This window comes from Limulus polyphemus, unplaced genomic scaffold, assembly GCF_000517525.1.
Source record: "Limulus polyphemus unplaced genomic scaffold, Limulus_polyphemus-2.1.2 Scaffold454, whole genome shotgun sequence".
Taxonomy (NCBI): Eukaryota; Metazoa; Arthropoda; class Merostomata; order Xiphosura; family Limulidae; genus Limulus; species Limulus polyphemus.
The window spans coordinates 520,252-536,415 of record NW_013666064.1 but is presented as its reverse complement, the minus strand read 5'-3'; the positions used below and the strand labels follow the sequence as shown (position 1 = coordinate 536,415).

At 29.8% G+C, this 16,164-nt stretch overlaps 1 protein-coding gene across 4 annotated transcripts in view; it reads right to left on the bottom strand.

The window, feature by feature from the left end:
- Positions 1–1,167: 1,167 nt before the first annotated feature.
- LOC106458382 (palmitoyltransferase ZDHHC2-like) overlaps positions 1,168–16,164 on the bottom strand; it is a 61,531-nt gene continuing 46,534 nt past the window's right edge. For 2 of the 4 annotated variants that reach the window (XR_002610365.1, XM_022384577.1), the window contains exon 12: positions 1,168–11,216. Coding sequence is in view for 1 of the 4 variants with exons in the window: in XM_022384577.1 (XP_022240285.1) it covers positions 11,164–11,216 (53 nt within the window). In the remaining 3 variants the exon portion in view is untranslated. Of the gene's footprint in view, positions 11,217–13,103; positions 13,198–16,164 lie in introns of those variants that run through there. The other 2 variants (XR_002610363.1, XR_002610364.1) reach the window with 2 other exon arrangements.

Below are 16,164 nucleotides of genomic sequence, written 5' to 3'. Positions count from 1 at the left end.
GTTGGGTGCACGAAACGTAAGTGTAAGGGGAATGTGTTGATGTGTGTGTATATATATATATGTATAAACATACACACGAAGAAAAATATTTTTCCCTTGTAAAATCATGCAATTAAGCATCATGTAAGAGTTAAGTGTTCAATACAGAACACCAGAAATACTGGGAAAAATATCACTAAGGAAAGTATGCCACCTTTAAAACAACATTAGAGAGGTCAAGTTAACTTTTATCCACTGAATTAAGTTCAAATGTTTGGACATGAGCCACATAATAATGACTATATAGACAAAACATTTATAACAGATATTATTTAAGAATGATGTTCCTATAAGACATATTTAGTACCTATCAAATTAAACTACTTGCAAAAGAATAGCAACTTCGATAAATCTAACTGAAGCAATATCGTGAAAAGTATTGTAAATTCATTCACAATACTCAAAAATGAGATACAGCTGCCATCTATAAAACACAAAGTTACATTTACTATAACAGTTTCTTTTCATATATATCCCATCACTAGTTGTTTTTTTCTCGAAATTATTAGTTTAAATCATAATTCTACAGCAAGTTTTGGAAATTAAATGCACTTTATACAGAAAATACAGAGTAATTATCAAAATATGAAAGAATTTCGTTTTCAAGTTCTACTGGAAGCGTCATCTTTGTCTTGCCAAAGCATTTTTTCTAAATAAGAAATTTAGCTTCAGTTAACTTCCTATTTGTAGTTACTACGTATGTATCCAACTTCCCAAGACAGCAATAATTACGATGTATACACAACTTCTTTCAGTATGAAGTGTGGACGGCCTAATAATTGCCACGATATTCGAATTTCCTGTTCTTTTGTACACAGCCTACTTCAAAGTAAATAGTCACCTCCGGGAATACAAATCGACAATCTCCAAGACATCATGTGTAAATAACCACGATGACTTCAAAACAGATTATCTCGATGAAGTTTGTTCGTTTCGGCTCTTCATTCAAAACTACAAAAAAGCTATCTGTGACAGCTATCCTCAATTTTGAATTGATATACTATATAGAGGTAAGACTAGTGAAGTAAGCTAGTAAAAACCACCGCCAACTCTTGGGCTATGATAATCGAAAAGTGAGATTTGACCGTCCAAATAATAAGTGGTTAAAATATAAACAGGTAAATTAAAAGCACACAAAAACCAGGTTTATTTCAATAACCAAGATTTACAGGTAATTCCTGCATTCACACAAAAAATCTCACCAATTTTTTGTAATTGTTTCAAATACATGTGCTTAGGATGTGTAATAATTAAAGGATTAGAATTAGCAGTCTGAAATTATATTGTTTCTTTATTCTTATTAAGCTCTAATTTCTTACTAATAGACTTGTGAGTCAACTTTATTGCATTTCACATTTGTCTCATTTATGGCTATTAAAGCTCCACAAATTAAAATTCAGAATGAATCCACATGTTTTACATGAAAAAGCCACATGTTCAAATAATATTTATAAAAAAAAATTATAAAAAAACAACAGGAACTTAAACAGTAATCACAGATAACTTACATTAATTAAGCAAATGATATTTTTTCTTTCCCATGGTTAAAAAGCTTTTTCATTACATACCATGTTTTAAAATTTTATTACAAAAATTTCCAAAAAAAAACAACCTATATTAGCTAACACTGTAAGGCATTACATTAAGTCATAATAAGAAAATTAAATAATACACAAAGTATAGAAATTAATCAAAACTAAAAAGACTAATATCAGAATTAACCCAAACCATGCTTAGAAAAATGTGCCTATGATGAACATCCAAAAAGGTGGAAGGTATGCATAAATGTACAAAAAAAAAAAAGGTAGCATAGTATATAGAACATTTGAAAGTAGAAAATAGGATAAATTATCAAAGGACATCACTTTTATGTATTTGGTGTGAATTAAATATTTTTTATCTCTCCTTATCCATTTAATGGCACATATGCATCAACAGAAATACTTTTGTTTGTTATTCACAAGGCCATATGATGGACTTATCTGTTCTGTGCCCACCTTGGATACCTAAACACTATTTTTAGCATTAGGAGTTCTTAAACTTACCACCAAGCCACCAGGAGCAAACAGAAATTAAAAGTTTTTCTGTAACATAATTCAAAATGATGTATATTGTATTTCATAAAAATGATATTTGCTGTAATGGAATTTTTTTATGACAGAGTATCTGTTTAACATTACATTTTAAAATAACATAAATGAATCTTTACTGAACTATTTCTTCAAAACTCAAGGTAAAATTCCTGAACTTCACAAAACTATTTTCACTCAGTTTTCAAAAAATGAGATTTTGCTTTTGATTATTATTATCATTATTAATGATTTACATTTATCTTTCAGGCACTCAAAATTTGATACTTTAAAACTACATGCATGTCATTTTTACTTATCTTTTACTCACCACATTGATATAGGATTTGAAGAATACATAACATTCATGCTACTAATTTATGGGTCTGATGGTTAGGGCACTTGACCAAAGCTCTCTACAGTCAAATCTTGCACTCACTTGACAAGGGGTGCATCAAAAGAGGCCCAAGTTTTGACAAAGTTGACTATTAATGGATTCCATACAACAGGAAAGGTCAGAGCCACTGATAGAAAGTTGTATATTTGCACTCTTGATCTTATTACGTGGAAGAGTTACATTTTTATAGCAGAATTTATCAAAAGATTTTTAAAATTAATTGTGTACTATTTTAAATAACTAAACTAGATTTGAGTATAGTTCTGGTAAACAGAAGTTATCCTAATTTCATTATAAACTTTCCACAAAACTTAGTTAGGCCCGAGTTTAAGAAGAATAAAATGCCAAGGAAGTGGTGTGTTCCACAATGTAGAAGCAATTATAGGGGTACATCACATGTGTAGTTTTCCAAAAGATGAAGGAAACAACTGTGGCTACGAAAAATTCCAAGAAAGGATTTCATACCAATGATTAATAATGTGGTTATGAAAATCACTTTATTTGCAGTGATATACTTCCAACAGAAAATGGAAACACTTGTGTTCAAAGAAATAAGATGAAATTAACTGATGATGCTTATCCAACTTTGTTTACTAATTTACCTTATCTTACTACTAACTACCAGTTGCAAGAAGTGATCCTGATAAAAAAGCTGGTGATATAGAAGAAAAAGTTTCAAGATGATCCGAGATTTATACTTGAAAACAATTCAGTTTTAGACTTTGATGACATTTTGAAGATTGTGTCTTACAAAAATAACGTGTCTAGTTAATTCTCTTGTATTATTTTTAAATAACAATGTAGGACCACCTGAACTTCGAAGATTTTTAATGATAACTATTAATGTACAATATATTACATACATCCATAACTTAAAGCTTCCCAGAAATAAACTGGCACAATGTGGATGTACGATAAATGAAATAAAAGCATGGCATGAAGTACATCATTTACATTTCACAGCAAGTTAAACTAAAGTAATTGGTATCATTAATGAATCTTCAGATTAACATTACTCAGATAAAATTAATATAATTTTTATTGCAGCAAATTTGAGTATATTAAATTTATCCTCAAATAGATATAGATAAAACTTTTACACTACACTCTTTGCATATATATACTTTTTATACAGTCTCCTGCAGCATACAAGTCCTGGATGCTAGTGAGTTCTTCTGGCAATGATGAAGTGTACATGCTTTATTTAAAGCAGAAGATGACTATGATAAATGAGAAAGAAAGAATAGTAAATGTTCTTCTTGATGAGATACATATTTAATGAACTTCTGAATATAAATGTAGTCAGCTTATTGGTACTTTTGGGAAAGACAACGATAAATTGACTGATTCAGTATGCATTGTTATGTTGGAATCTGTATTTTCAGATCATAAGAATGTAGTATATTTTATCTTGTTAAATATCTGACAGCAGAAGAACTACATGAACATATGAAATTTTGTATCATTAAAATTTAAGATGTTGGATATAAACTAATTTCTATTTTTATACATAACAATATAAACAATCAAGATATTTTATTCCTTGTTTCTAACTACTACTACATTTTTAAAGATATTGGCTTGTAACCCAAGGGGGTTGAAAAGGCCACTTTTTCCAGTATTTGACTTGGCCCATATTTTGAAGTGCGTATACAATAACTGGATTTCACAAGTGAATCAATATACATTTCCTGGTGATGAAAATATCAGAAATGTACCTGCTAATTATCAGAATCTTGTAAATACCTACAAAGTTGAACAAAATACAATTATTAAATATGTACATAAATTGTCACAAAATGTTTTGTTTCCATCAAACATTCAAAAGCAGAATGTAAGTTTTGCTGTAAAATTGTTTGACAGAACAAACATGTATGCTTTGAAAGTGCTTGAACTACAGTATCCTGATTTATTTACTGGATGGGAAAATACTGCATTGTTTCTTAAAGCAATTATAGACTGGTAGAAAATTGTGAATGTAAAGTCACACAACAAAGGGTTGACAAAGAGGAACCAGAATATGTTTCCCGTGTTTTCTGTTAATGATTCTCAGGTTGAGTTTCTCAGAAAGTTTCTTTCTTGGCAGACAGTAGCTGTTAGTAAATATAAACTAGGTCTAAGTAGAGAAACATTTGAGGCTATTATTCATACTACAAAAAACCTATATTATCAACTGTGTACTAACAGAACTACATAGGAAGTGTGTCTTATTTGGTAAATTTAAGACAAGTACGTTAAAAACTTGATTTGGTCAATACAGACAACTTAGTGGTAGTAACTACAATATATCACTACAACAGATTTTTAAATTTAAAAACAAAACGCTTAAAGTAAAATCTCCTACAGCTGAGATCTTCCAAATATAGTAACATATCTTTGCATGATTTATGTGTATTGTTCTCAAACAATGTTTATTGTGCTACTGAGTTCACTGCTATTGATGCTAAACTTGTTCAAGAGAGTACTAATACAAATGTTGACTTTTCCTTCAATCAAGACATAATGAACATCATAATATACATTGTTGGATATGTCTGCTTCAAACTGAAACTGGTATGTAACACATGTATTTGTGTGCTTGTCACAGACAAAACACAACTGTTTAGAACAGCTGGGGTTGCAAACTAATTGTAATGTGTGACCGTGGTGATCTCACATATTCTATTGAAATTGTGATAAAAACAGGGGCATTTTGCTGTGCTGTATTTCAGAAACTTATAACTGACAAGTTGGAAAAACAGTTTTTGAGTGTCAAAATTCAACTGTTTTAACATTACAATTGGTTTTATACAGAGAGACTTTTGTTTAAGCAGAGACCTACACTGTGAATCATGTGAATATACAACGGAATTACTTAAAAAAATGGAAAAAGTATTGGGTAATGCATATATAAACAATTATTCAAAATCCAAAGTAGACAAATTACTAAATTATCAGTCAAAATTAAGTACTTATTAGCAAGTGCAAAACTATAAATTACACTTAGAGAATCATAATTTTTACAAATGAAGTATTTCCACTTAGTGGTAGCTTTTCTTTACAGCTAATTCAATTGTCCAGCTGGAATTTATAAACTTAGAAATCTGTGTAGTTGTGTATCATATTATTTCACAGGTTTGCAATAATTAAAATGGTATTTCTAAATACAATTTTTTTACAAATATGGATTATTTTATTTCATTCAGAATGTTTTCAAATAGTTTTATAATACAAAAAGTGTATTTGTCACTGAACTGCTTCTGTGTTATCTGTTATATTTAGAAATCATACTAAAAAAGCAAAGAATTTTAATATGCGACAGTTATTTTGTTCTATGGTTGAATGTATAGATAATTATAATATATACTTTAAAAGATAATTTAGTAGTATATACATTTTCAAACAGTTCTACATTATTTCATCTTGGGCCTCTTTAGGTGATGTCAAAAGGCTTCAAAGTCACATGGTCTCAAGCTTTGTGTATATAGAGGGTTTTGGCTTTATTTGCAATTTTAACGGTCATCTGAGATGACTAAAAACTTCCTCAGACAACCAACTTAAACCCCTCCTGTTGTCCAATTGTACGACTAGTGTCCTGGAACAGACCCTTACTTGAAACAGCATCGCAGTCTACTGTACACTTATCCATGTTCACATTACACACATAATGTTGACTCCAATACTCAACCAAAATTATCATGAAATTTGCTAACTACAAACTAAGAAAATCTGAACCCTTCACAAAAATATCTTTTGGTCCATTTTTTTGTTTAAAAAAGATTGTACTTTGTACAAGAAATATGTTGGTACAATTCACCAAAAGGGGCTGAAAATGTTAGGAAAAGTTCCCTTTTATGATTGACTGATAATGCTGTTCTTGTCCCTAAACCCTTTGTTGTAGACGAGCTACACTTCTATGCTGCTTTATGCATGTAAATTTTGTATGGAGTTCAACTGAGTATGAATGGCTGTATGTGGTAACATTGTACAATGTATACAGCTCAGTTATTTACATTACCACACATTGTACTGCATGATGTTTGTATGCATATATAGTGGAGGTAAGAATTCGCAACTAAAATGAACACTGATAACACGAATATTTAGTGAGATTAATTTCTAGCATGGATGCTTACGACAATAAAAAACTAACAAGGCTGTCTCAACTTCTTACAGATAAGCCATCAGTAGAAACTAAAACGATCAAATTTATAAAATCAAACTCAAAATTTTTATCGTTAATCGTCACAATTGAAACACTGACATCCTTTCAATTATGCATGTATAGGCCTAAGACTAACATTAGACATATACGTTAGCAATGGAGTCTAGGAAATATGGAAGGCCTAGCTACCATGAGAAAAGCATGAAAATCCATGAATCAAACAGAGCATAATAATGAGAACTGCAAACAAAATTTTATGAAAGTTTGATCAGTACAAAACAGAATAACAATAAATAAAATAAGGCTAACTTTGCCTCTCTCCAGGGCAATACAAACTACAAGTATGGATGACAATACATATCAGCTGTGTGCGTGTGTGTACATATGCAGCACCCAAGCATTGTGTACGTATAATGTTATAGCAGTATGTTTTAGAGTTCCAATGCAAATCTAGTCTTACTACAGGCTTTACTTTAATGTAGTTGGTGGCAGGTCAAGCTGGTTAGAATGAAAACACTGAACGTGATTGGCCAAGATCGCTGTTCTGTCTAAAAGTTTTACAGGTCATTGAATGTTTATTTCCTTAAGATATTAAGTAATATTAGCCTCATTTGAGTTTATTTTTTTCTAATATAATGCAACTTCTTGAGGGTTTATGTTTTTGTATTCAGACCACCAATAAAGCCTTCCAAACAATGTCTGATACAGGTCAGGTTGTCTGACAAATAATCTGGAAATTTCCTTAAAATCGAGTCTAGCGAGGGATTGAAACACGTCATCAAACATGCTTGCCCTTTCAGCCATGGTGGTGTTATAATGTCAATCCACTACTTGTTGGTAATGAGTAACCCAAGATTGGTGGTGTTGACTCGTTGTCTTTCCTCTAGTCTATCACTTCAAAATTAGGGACAGCTAGTGCAGATATTCCTCACAATAGCTTTGCATGAAATTCAACAAGACAAAAATGCAAACAAACAATACTAATTTTTTCTTCTGAATCATTCAGCAAACAAGCTATTTAATACACTAAAATTAAATATGAAGCCCAATATATTAACACTGTACATATACACTCCACCACTATGAAAAAGCCTAAACTTGTATCAATTTGCTCTTGTCCAGAAAAACTGATGACGGGTGGAATGTTTCAAAATCAGTATAACTCAGTGAGAAATGAGGAATCAAATGAAAGATTGGGCATCAAATTTACTTTTAGTATTTGAAACAGCTTTCTGTTAAATAATTCAGAAGAATGAATTAGTAGCATGAATGTTAATAATTCTTCAAATTCTTTATAAATAAAGGTTCACTGTGGTGAGTAAAATAAACTCCAACACAAGTCTTATTGTGTCGATTTCCTAAAGATGGTATAATTCAAAGACAAGTGGGGAATTCAATGACAGATTGGGTTTTATATTTATTTTTAGAACTTTGAACACTAGTTTTAGTGAAATTCCTAACAATTCTATAGTACACCAATTAAAATGATTTATCATGCAATCTGAAAGGTGTACTGAGATTATATTTGTCACTGTTATTATATCTACCAAGAACTATGCAAGTTTAAAGGACAGATTACTATATCCGCAGATATATTTTATTAATCAGGTCATAAATTACACTTGGTATCAGAGAAAACTACCTCAATGACACATTTTTCTAATATTTTGTTTTCATAATTTAAATTAAATGTAAACATGCATGATGACAACCATTTTAAATATTTTGAAAGTAATTATCTTCAATCATGTTATACATGCATAAACATAGTTCTAACCAATCGAACATTGTACTACATTTTATAAAAGAAATTAAAATTTTAATACATTTGACAACAAGTTTCTTTTCTTCATCATTAACCACAAGTATATTAAATATGTATAAATATAAAGACTTAGAATTCTAATTAAAGACTACGGCATGCATGTCCTCACTTAGGTTATCTATAAGCATCTTCTATTACCTAGCGCAACAAACTTAGTGTTATTTTTACCTGTCAAAACCTGTAATAGTCCCATGAATTCATAAACAGATGACAAGTGTCCTAGAGGATCCCAATAAGACTGTTAATAATTGTTATACTTCATATGGGTTTTTCCATTAAGTATAGGAACAACATTTGAATCCCTTTTTGTTAAATCTGTTGCATTACATGCCTACAATTTCATATTCTTTATAGTTTTAAAGAGCATTTTCATAGGGAATTTGAGTACTATGGCTTATCTGACTTGATAAGCTACTGTATGCTGTACAAATCTTATTGAAAATAACCTACAACAACAAAGATTGGGGTTAATATACTGCTACTGCTAATGTAACATATTTCTGGAAAATGACTGTTTCAATAACAAATGAAGTTCCAAAACCATTCTAAACAGTCTTTATATGGCATTCTTAAGGTGGTGTTCTAAAAACCTTACCAGATTTAAAGCTTTGTCACCAATGTCTTTATACATCTAAATTGATATAATAGGTTTAATATGGTAAAGAGATTTCATTAAAAAGTACACATACAGTACAAAACTCATGTTCCTCTAGCAGGTTTGATAAAATGAGATTTCAGAACTCATGTTCCAAGGGATGATTCTGATAACATTATAAGAAGACAACAGAGAAATAAAAAAAAATTATGCTTCTCGAAAATAGAGAGTTAAAAGTCTTGATAAAATACGTTTTATTAAAAAGTGCAAACAAATTTATACCAAAAATGTTTGGGGTATTTTAGAATTAATTATGAAAAGATCTTGGAGAAGTCTGAAATCAAATATAACTAACTACAAGTCTGCACTTTAGCTGTAACAATTTTTACCAAAATTTGAAATTAAACTTAATGTTGACTCAAAACTAATACTATTTATATACAATCAACTGAGAAGATACTAAAGGAAGTGAAAAATGCTGAACTATTTTAATGTGTCTTCTTACCACTTGGCACATTACTAAACTATAGGGACTTAGACAGTAGGCAGCAAAACTATTACATTTAATTACTCAGTAATCTAAACATGACATCACTATTTGCAGGATAATTTAATGTCTCCTTTAGCAATTTCTGGTGAGATAAAAAAGTTTAAAAAGTGTTATTACATTCTTTAAATTAAACCAGTTTCAATGTATACCTAGTTAATGTACTTTCAGCATAAAGCTACAAAATGGGGTACCTGCACTCTGTCCACTGCAGAGAATCGAATCCTGGATTTTACCATTGGAAGTCCATAATTTTACTGTTGATCTACTAAGGGGACACATATGTTAGTAGCCCTGAACTATGCCAAAAATATATTGTGAAGATAGCCAAGTCTTTTAAAAGTTTCCTTTCTCACCTGAAACTGAGGAAGAAGATATCAAATGGCAATGTACATTTTACTGAACTAATATATGTCACATATTATTAAATACCCACAGCCACTCTTTTTACCTTATCTTGAGAAACTTAGTAAGTTTCAAATTACTAACTTAACCTAATAACATTATCACACTTATGGAGATTTTCTTTTTCACATTCCTCTTAATCAATTCTTTATATCTGTCTAATTAAAGTTAAGTAATAATAGCACTTTAGACTAACATTTTGTCTATCACAAATCACAATTCATTTTATCTAATACCAGAACACATCAGCTAGGACAGACTTCAGACAGCCAAAAGCATATCTGAAATACCATTTCTATGCTGGTAAGATATTCAATGCAGTGCTGTAAAACATATGATTTGGTGAAGCATTATGACATTCTGGGCCTAACAAAAATAATAAAATTATTATTATTATTGTTTTGTCTAAATGATACACAACTGTATAAATGACAAGTTCAGAGACCTTTATGGTTCATCTGCAATTGTGCATAGTTTTGAACTGCAGACCACAAGGAAAGTAACCAGTCTGCAGCACCCATTGCCTGAAATATCTACTCTTAATCAAGTAGTGGGATTGGTTCACTCCCATAACACATCCACAGATGAAAATGGAAAGCATACTTAGTAGCAAGTTTTGAATCTGAAATCATTGAAAAACCAATCTGACTCATTAATCCTAGGCCACACTTGGGCAAGTTCGTGTTTAACTACAGATGTTTTTTCTTCACATCCTTCTTAATTAGTTCTTTACAGCTTTCTCTTCAAAGGTGTGTAAAAATCAAATGGGATGAATGTGAAGAAATAAAACATCTGCAAAGAAGTGTGATTTCATCACTTTTGTTAGATCTAACAGGCCTCAATGATTCATCAGTATAGGAATTTTAAACTAATTAATGATATTTTCAATCATCAAGTCATTGCAACTTGTCAAAAAATATTAAAAGTGTTGATCTGTACAACAGTTCTAAGTTCGTAACACATATATACATACAGGAAAAAGTACAAGAAACTTTTACAAACACTTTTTCACACAAGAAAATAAAGCAATCAACAAAGAAATAACATACAGATATATATTTAAAAAATCAGTAATATTATACTTTTAGCAACAAATTGCAGTGATTACTAGTTGTTCCACGATGAAAAGTATTTACGTCATCTTAAACTGGATGATTCAGCTGATGATCAAGTGATGGGTCAAAAGGAGTAAGAACTGAAAATAAAGAAAATATTCATAAAATGACATAAGCAATCATTGTTTGTAAGTGCGGTCACAGATATATATAAAAAATTAAGGAAAATATCCATTAAAAACTTCAGCAATTAAACTCAGTATTTTTCAACTGAAACATCACAGATGGCCTTTGTGATCATAAATAAATAAATACCTTGCTACAGAATATTCACAAAGAGTTGCACAAATATTGATTTAATCTTCATTGGATAATTAAACAAACTATTCTATTTTATTAAGCACATGAATTCATTCCCATGTTTTTTTGTTGGCAAAAACTATTATTAACAAAAGAAATAGATTTATTAATCTACCATCTGTAGAATATATATATTTACTCACAACATTATTTAACAGTTTAGGACAGCATGTTGTAAATGTAAAGCAAATTACTTTTATAAATTAAAAGATCAGTCTTGACGAATGTGAAAGCATGCTTACAGGTGTAATAATTAAAACTGGATTTTCAGTTACACGTAAAAACTTTACAATCACACTAATTCATTGCTATAACTGTTATTTTTATTGTTTTATCATACAAAACAACAATGATTACAAGTGTATCATATGATAAACAATGAAGATCCCCATGGACACAAATCCATCCATCCATATGTACCTCTTTGCCTGTAGCCCAGATTTGCATAAGTAAATAGCACACAATCTATGATAGACAGTAAAACAGAAACTATTTGAAGGACAACTTATGCATGACATGTTTTAGTAACTTTGTTTTGCTTGATATTATTATGAACACATTAGTTCTCTAAAGTTTGAACTTTTACAAATGATATTAAATTATACAAGTTTATTTTCTAAATAATTAATTTTGATATTAAAAAGCATGAAAACTAAAAATGTAATATAAAATAATCTTAAGTTCAGACTAATCTTCAATTGCAAATTTCACTAACAAAATGTTATTTGATTTATTTCTCTTCCATAATTAAAAACAAAAGAATGAGAAAGGAATTTAGGTACGATAAAACAGAGGTTTATCACTTAGTCCAGGAAGCAGAAATAATAACAATGCAATCATGATTAAGTGTTGGACACAAAATTACTTAAAAGCAGCATCCAGCCAGTAAAACTTGCATAATCTGGTGAAGGTTGATCATTTAGCATACAATGGTCAATAACATGTGTTTTTTTCTTCAATACTTTCTTTTGTGATATTTTATTACATATACAGTTGGATATTCCAAACAGAAAAATGATCTTGTGATTATTAAAAAAACTAGTATTTTTGTAGCAATAAATTAGTACATTCAAAAAAGCATCTTAATGTGTATGTGATTTTGCAAATAAAAGAAAAACATTTTAAAGAATGACCTAATGATGAACTGACACAAACAACATCTGTCTAGGATAAGATAGTCTCTATCAGGAGACAATTTTAGTAGTTAAACTTGGAATTCATGAATCAATAACAATTATGTTTTCTTCTTTTTTTTATACCACACATTTCACTTTGAAAGGTATAACTTTAACATTAATGAAAATTAAGCAAAGCATTGACAAAATGGTTATTTAGCATTAATGTCTTAAGTTCACAAAAGTAAAGCAATATACTAAAAAGCTCTACATAGTACAATGATCATTAATATTTTTATTGTTAGACAATTGTTTTGGCAGAGTAGTCTGAGATTCTGAATACTATATGAACTCATATTTATACAATTCTGATGGCTTATGTCATTTGAAAGAAATTAATCACAGATCCACAAAAACTAATAAAAATATATATATTTTTAAAGAATTGACTCTGGAATAGGAAAGAAGTTACTGCATTGATATTTTTTAAAGATTTTGTATGACAGAAGGAGAGATTTAGGAGAGGCAAGCAAGCAAAAATATTCAACATACATGAAGCTATTAGAAGCCGAAGTTGGAGAAGAATGAGATAAGAACTTCTACTAAGGAAGAAGGTGAACATCCGAAGCAACACTTGCTCTCGATTCTACACAGAGAAGATAAATGTACTTGTTTAGATGATTAATATAGCAATGTTGAAAACCTTATAAGTATAAACAAACTGGATGATTCTAAACACACAGTAATGTTTTTAGACACACACACATTTATTGATATTTGTTTGAGTGCTAAAACTATATAATATCTATAAAAATATATAGCTAAAAGGGTTAAGCTGCATACTCATGAAGAATATTAACGTAATGATTTAATCATGTCAAATAAATAAAATACTGAAACAAAAGGGAAATATTAACATATCTCATTAAGAAAACTTCTGCCTCACCACCTTCCCATATAAGAAACAACTGTATTTTTGCACGTTCTTTTCACCCAGTGGTACTTCTTTTAATCAAATAAATTTTTTGGTAATGGCACAAGTTACAGAATAAAATTTGTTAAATTTTGCACAAGGCTACTTGAGGGCTATACGAGCTAATTGTCCCTAATTTTAAGGTGATAGCCTACAGAATAGGCAATACTTGGAGCTTTCAACAGGATATCAGAGATTACTAATATCAACAACAACAGAAGAATTTCAAAACAGGGACATTAGTTAAAAAAACAACAACAACAAACCTCACCTGTTCGTGAGAAAAATAATGAAACTATATATATACTTTGAAACAAAAGAAACAAATGCTAATAACAAGAATAATAAAAAATCAATACACAATAACATACACTGACAGTTACACACAAACACAGATACTTATGTAAAATTGCATATGAACATAAATTAATATACATCCACAAATATTTAATATACACACAGATTCAAATCAAAATATAATCATGCAAGTAGAGATCATATCAATTTAATAATGAATTACAATAATCTACTCTTGTTTTGTGAAATGAAGGTAATACAAAGAGGAGTTTCTAAAGGTTTTGGTTAGCTTTGCAGTAAGTCAAAGTCATTTATTTTAATTGCAATGGTTTCTTTCTATTTGTGTTTGATTCTCAACAAATGATCTTAATATTTGCCCAGTCTACCTGGTGATTATTTTCATGAATCTGATCAGCCAAAGTGGAAATCTCCATGGTATACTTACTTCTGTTTCTGATAATATCATGTGTGCCTTTAAAAAATGTTGTGTAACACTAACAAATATTTGACCACAGAGCTCATGGGATTCTGTACACAAATTTTTTTTTTCCTTCTTTCATTCTTTATTTTCACATTTGTTGATAATTTTTATAGTTTTGTTGCTTATGAATATACTCTGGATATAAAATTGATCCATAATGTATATTTCTCTCCTAAAACAGGAATATACAGACATACCGCTTTTTCTCCTTCTGTAATAAAATTAATATTTCTTCGGTCATTCACTGATAGCATGCATTGAATCACATGCAGTAACTTTTCTGAGAAATACCTTTGGAAAGTAATTCATGCTTAAGTGAAATAAATCCAAAACTCTCTGACTTATAACTGAATTTTATAACTAATGTATAAAACAAACAAGTTTGAAGTTCCTAAACAACATGAATACACATACAGAAAAATATTACTGTACTACTTCTGGTAGTCAAAAATAATCAAAATAAATAATGAAATCAGTTTAATATTGAATATATTTTGAGAATGTTCCAGACCTATGCAATTATCTTCAGGTTGTACCTTCCTTAAATTTCCATAATAAATTCAAATGCTTATGAATGCCTAATTTAAAATGAGAATTAAAAAAATAAAAACAAAAGAACAAATGAAACATATCTAAACACTGGCTTGCTAGCAAACAACATGAAAATTTGTTAGTGTCTAAATACAGGATAAAAATTTCAATATAAATGTATTCAATATTAAAGTAAATAAAATTTCTTCATAGAATATTATAATGGCGATCATGACAGAAGCCCTTTGAAAAATATAGTTGTGTACATGAAATATTTTTTTTTTTGTACACAAAATTTTCCATACTCAGGAAATAAATATCAAAATAAAAAATATCCCTTAATCAGTGATTTAGGCAATATATTCAGGATGAAATAAGGGTTTAAATCTGCTTTTTTTTAGCTTAATCATGAGAAAGTATTGAGTATTTAAGAGACCTTTGTATATTGTATATTTAAGAACTTTATCTTTTTATTAATGATAGTACATGACTGAATAAGAGCAATGTTAAACTACAGTAAATGTTTTAAAAATAAAACTTCTATTTAAATAAACAGAAAACTGACAGAGCTTTTTAACAATAGATATGTTTATATAAACAAGCTTATAGTATCAACAAAATTACAGAACCATAATTTACCCATCATTGCCCTAGCTCAATTTCTAATCTTGTAAATCATGCAGTTGTTATGACATCTTAGTCTCTTATGTGTATTTGTTGCCATATATTATGAACTTAGAGCCAATTTTCTGTGTTAATAGAAATAGAAATAGATAACCGTGACAAGAGAAAGGAATTTCCAGAGTTGGTGACTAATCGGTCATTCTATTGCCCACTTGTTACTGCTATTCAGTTTTCTAACACATTAAGCTTTTTTTTTTAAACATTTTAGCACATTGCATAGTTAAGGTAAAGTTAACGTATTCCTTACCTGAAAATGTACTAATGATAGATACTCTCTGCACACAACAGCTATTTCTTGCAAGTCTGGACTTCAGATTTTGCACATGCCACTAGCCTTGAGCTACTTCCCACCTAAGACACATGTTTTAATGTTAGTATGTGATGTAATCATTATGTGACAATAACTCTCCACCAATAAGAGGGCAACACATCCTCTATGTGCAGCAGATCCAAATAAGTCCTTTGCCCTGAAATTAACTTCATTCTTAGATTAACAAGAATAACGTGTATCCATAGTGGGAGGAAACGTTAGAAGGTACGTATAGAGGTAAGTATCTATTAGAAATACATTTCAGGTAAGGAAATGTTAACTTCCGAAATGATATCCTTACCTCTTTGCTAGAATACTACACTGATGTGATGGAGGG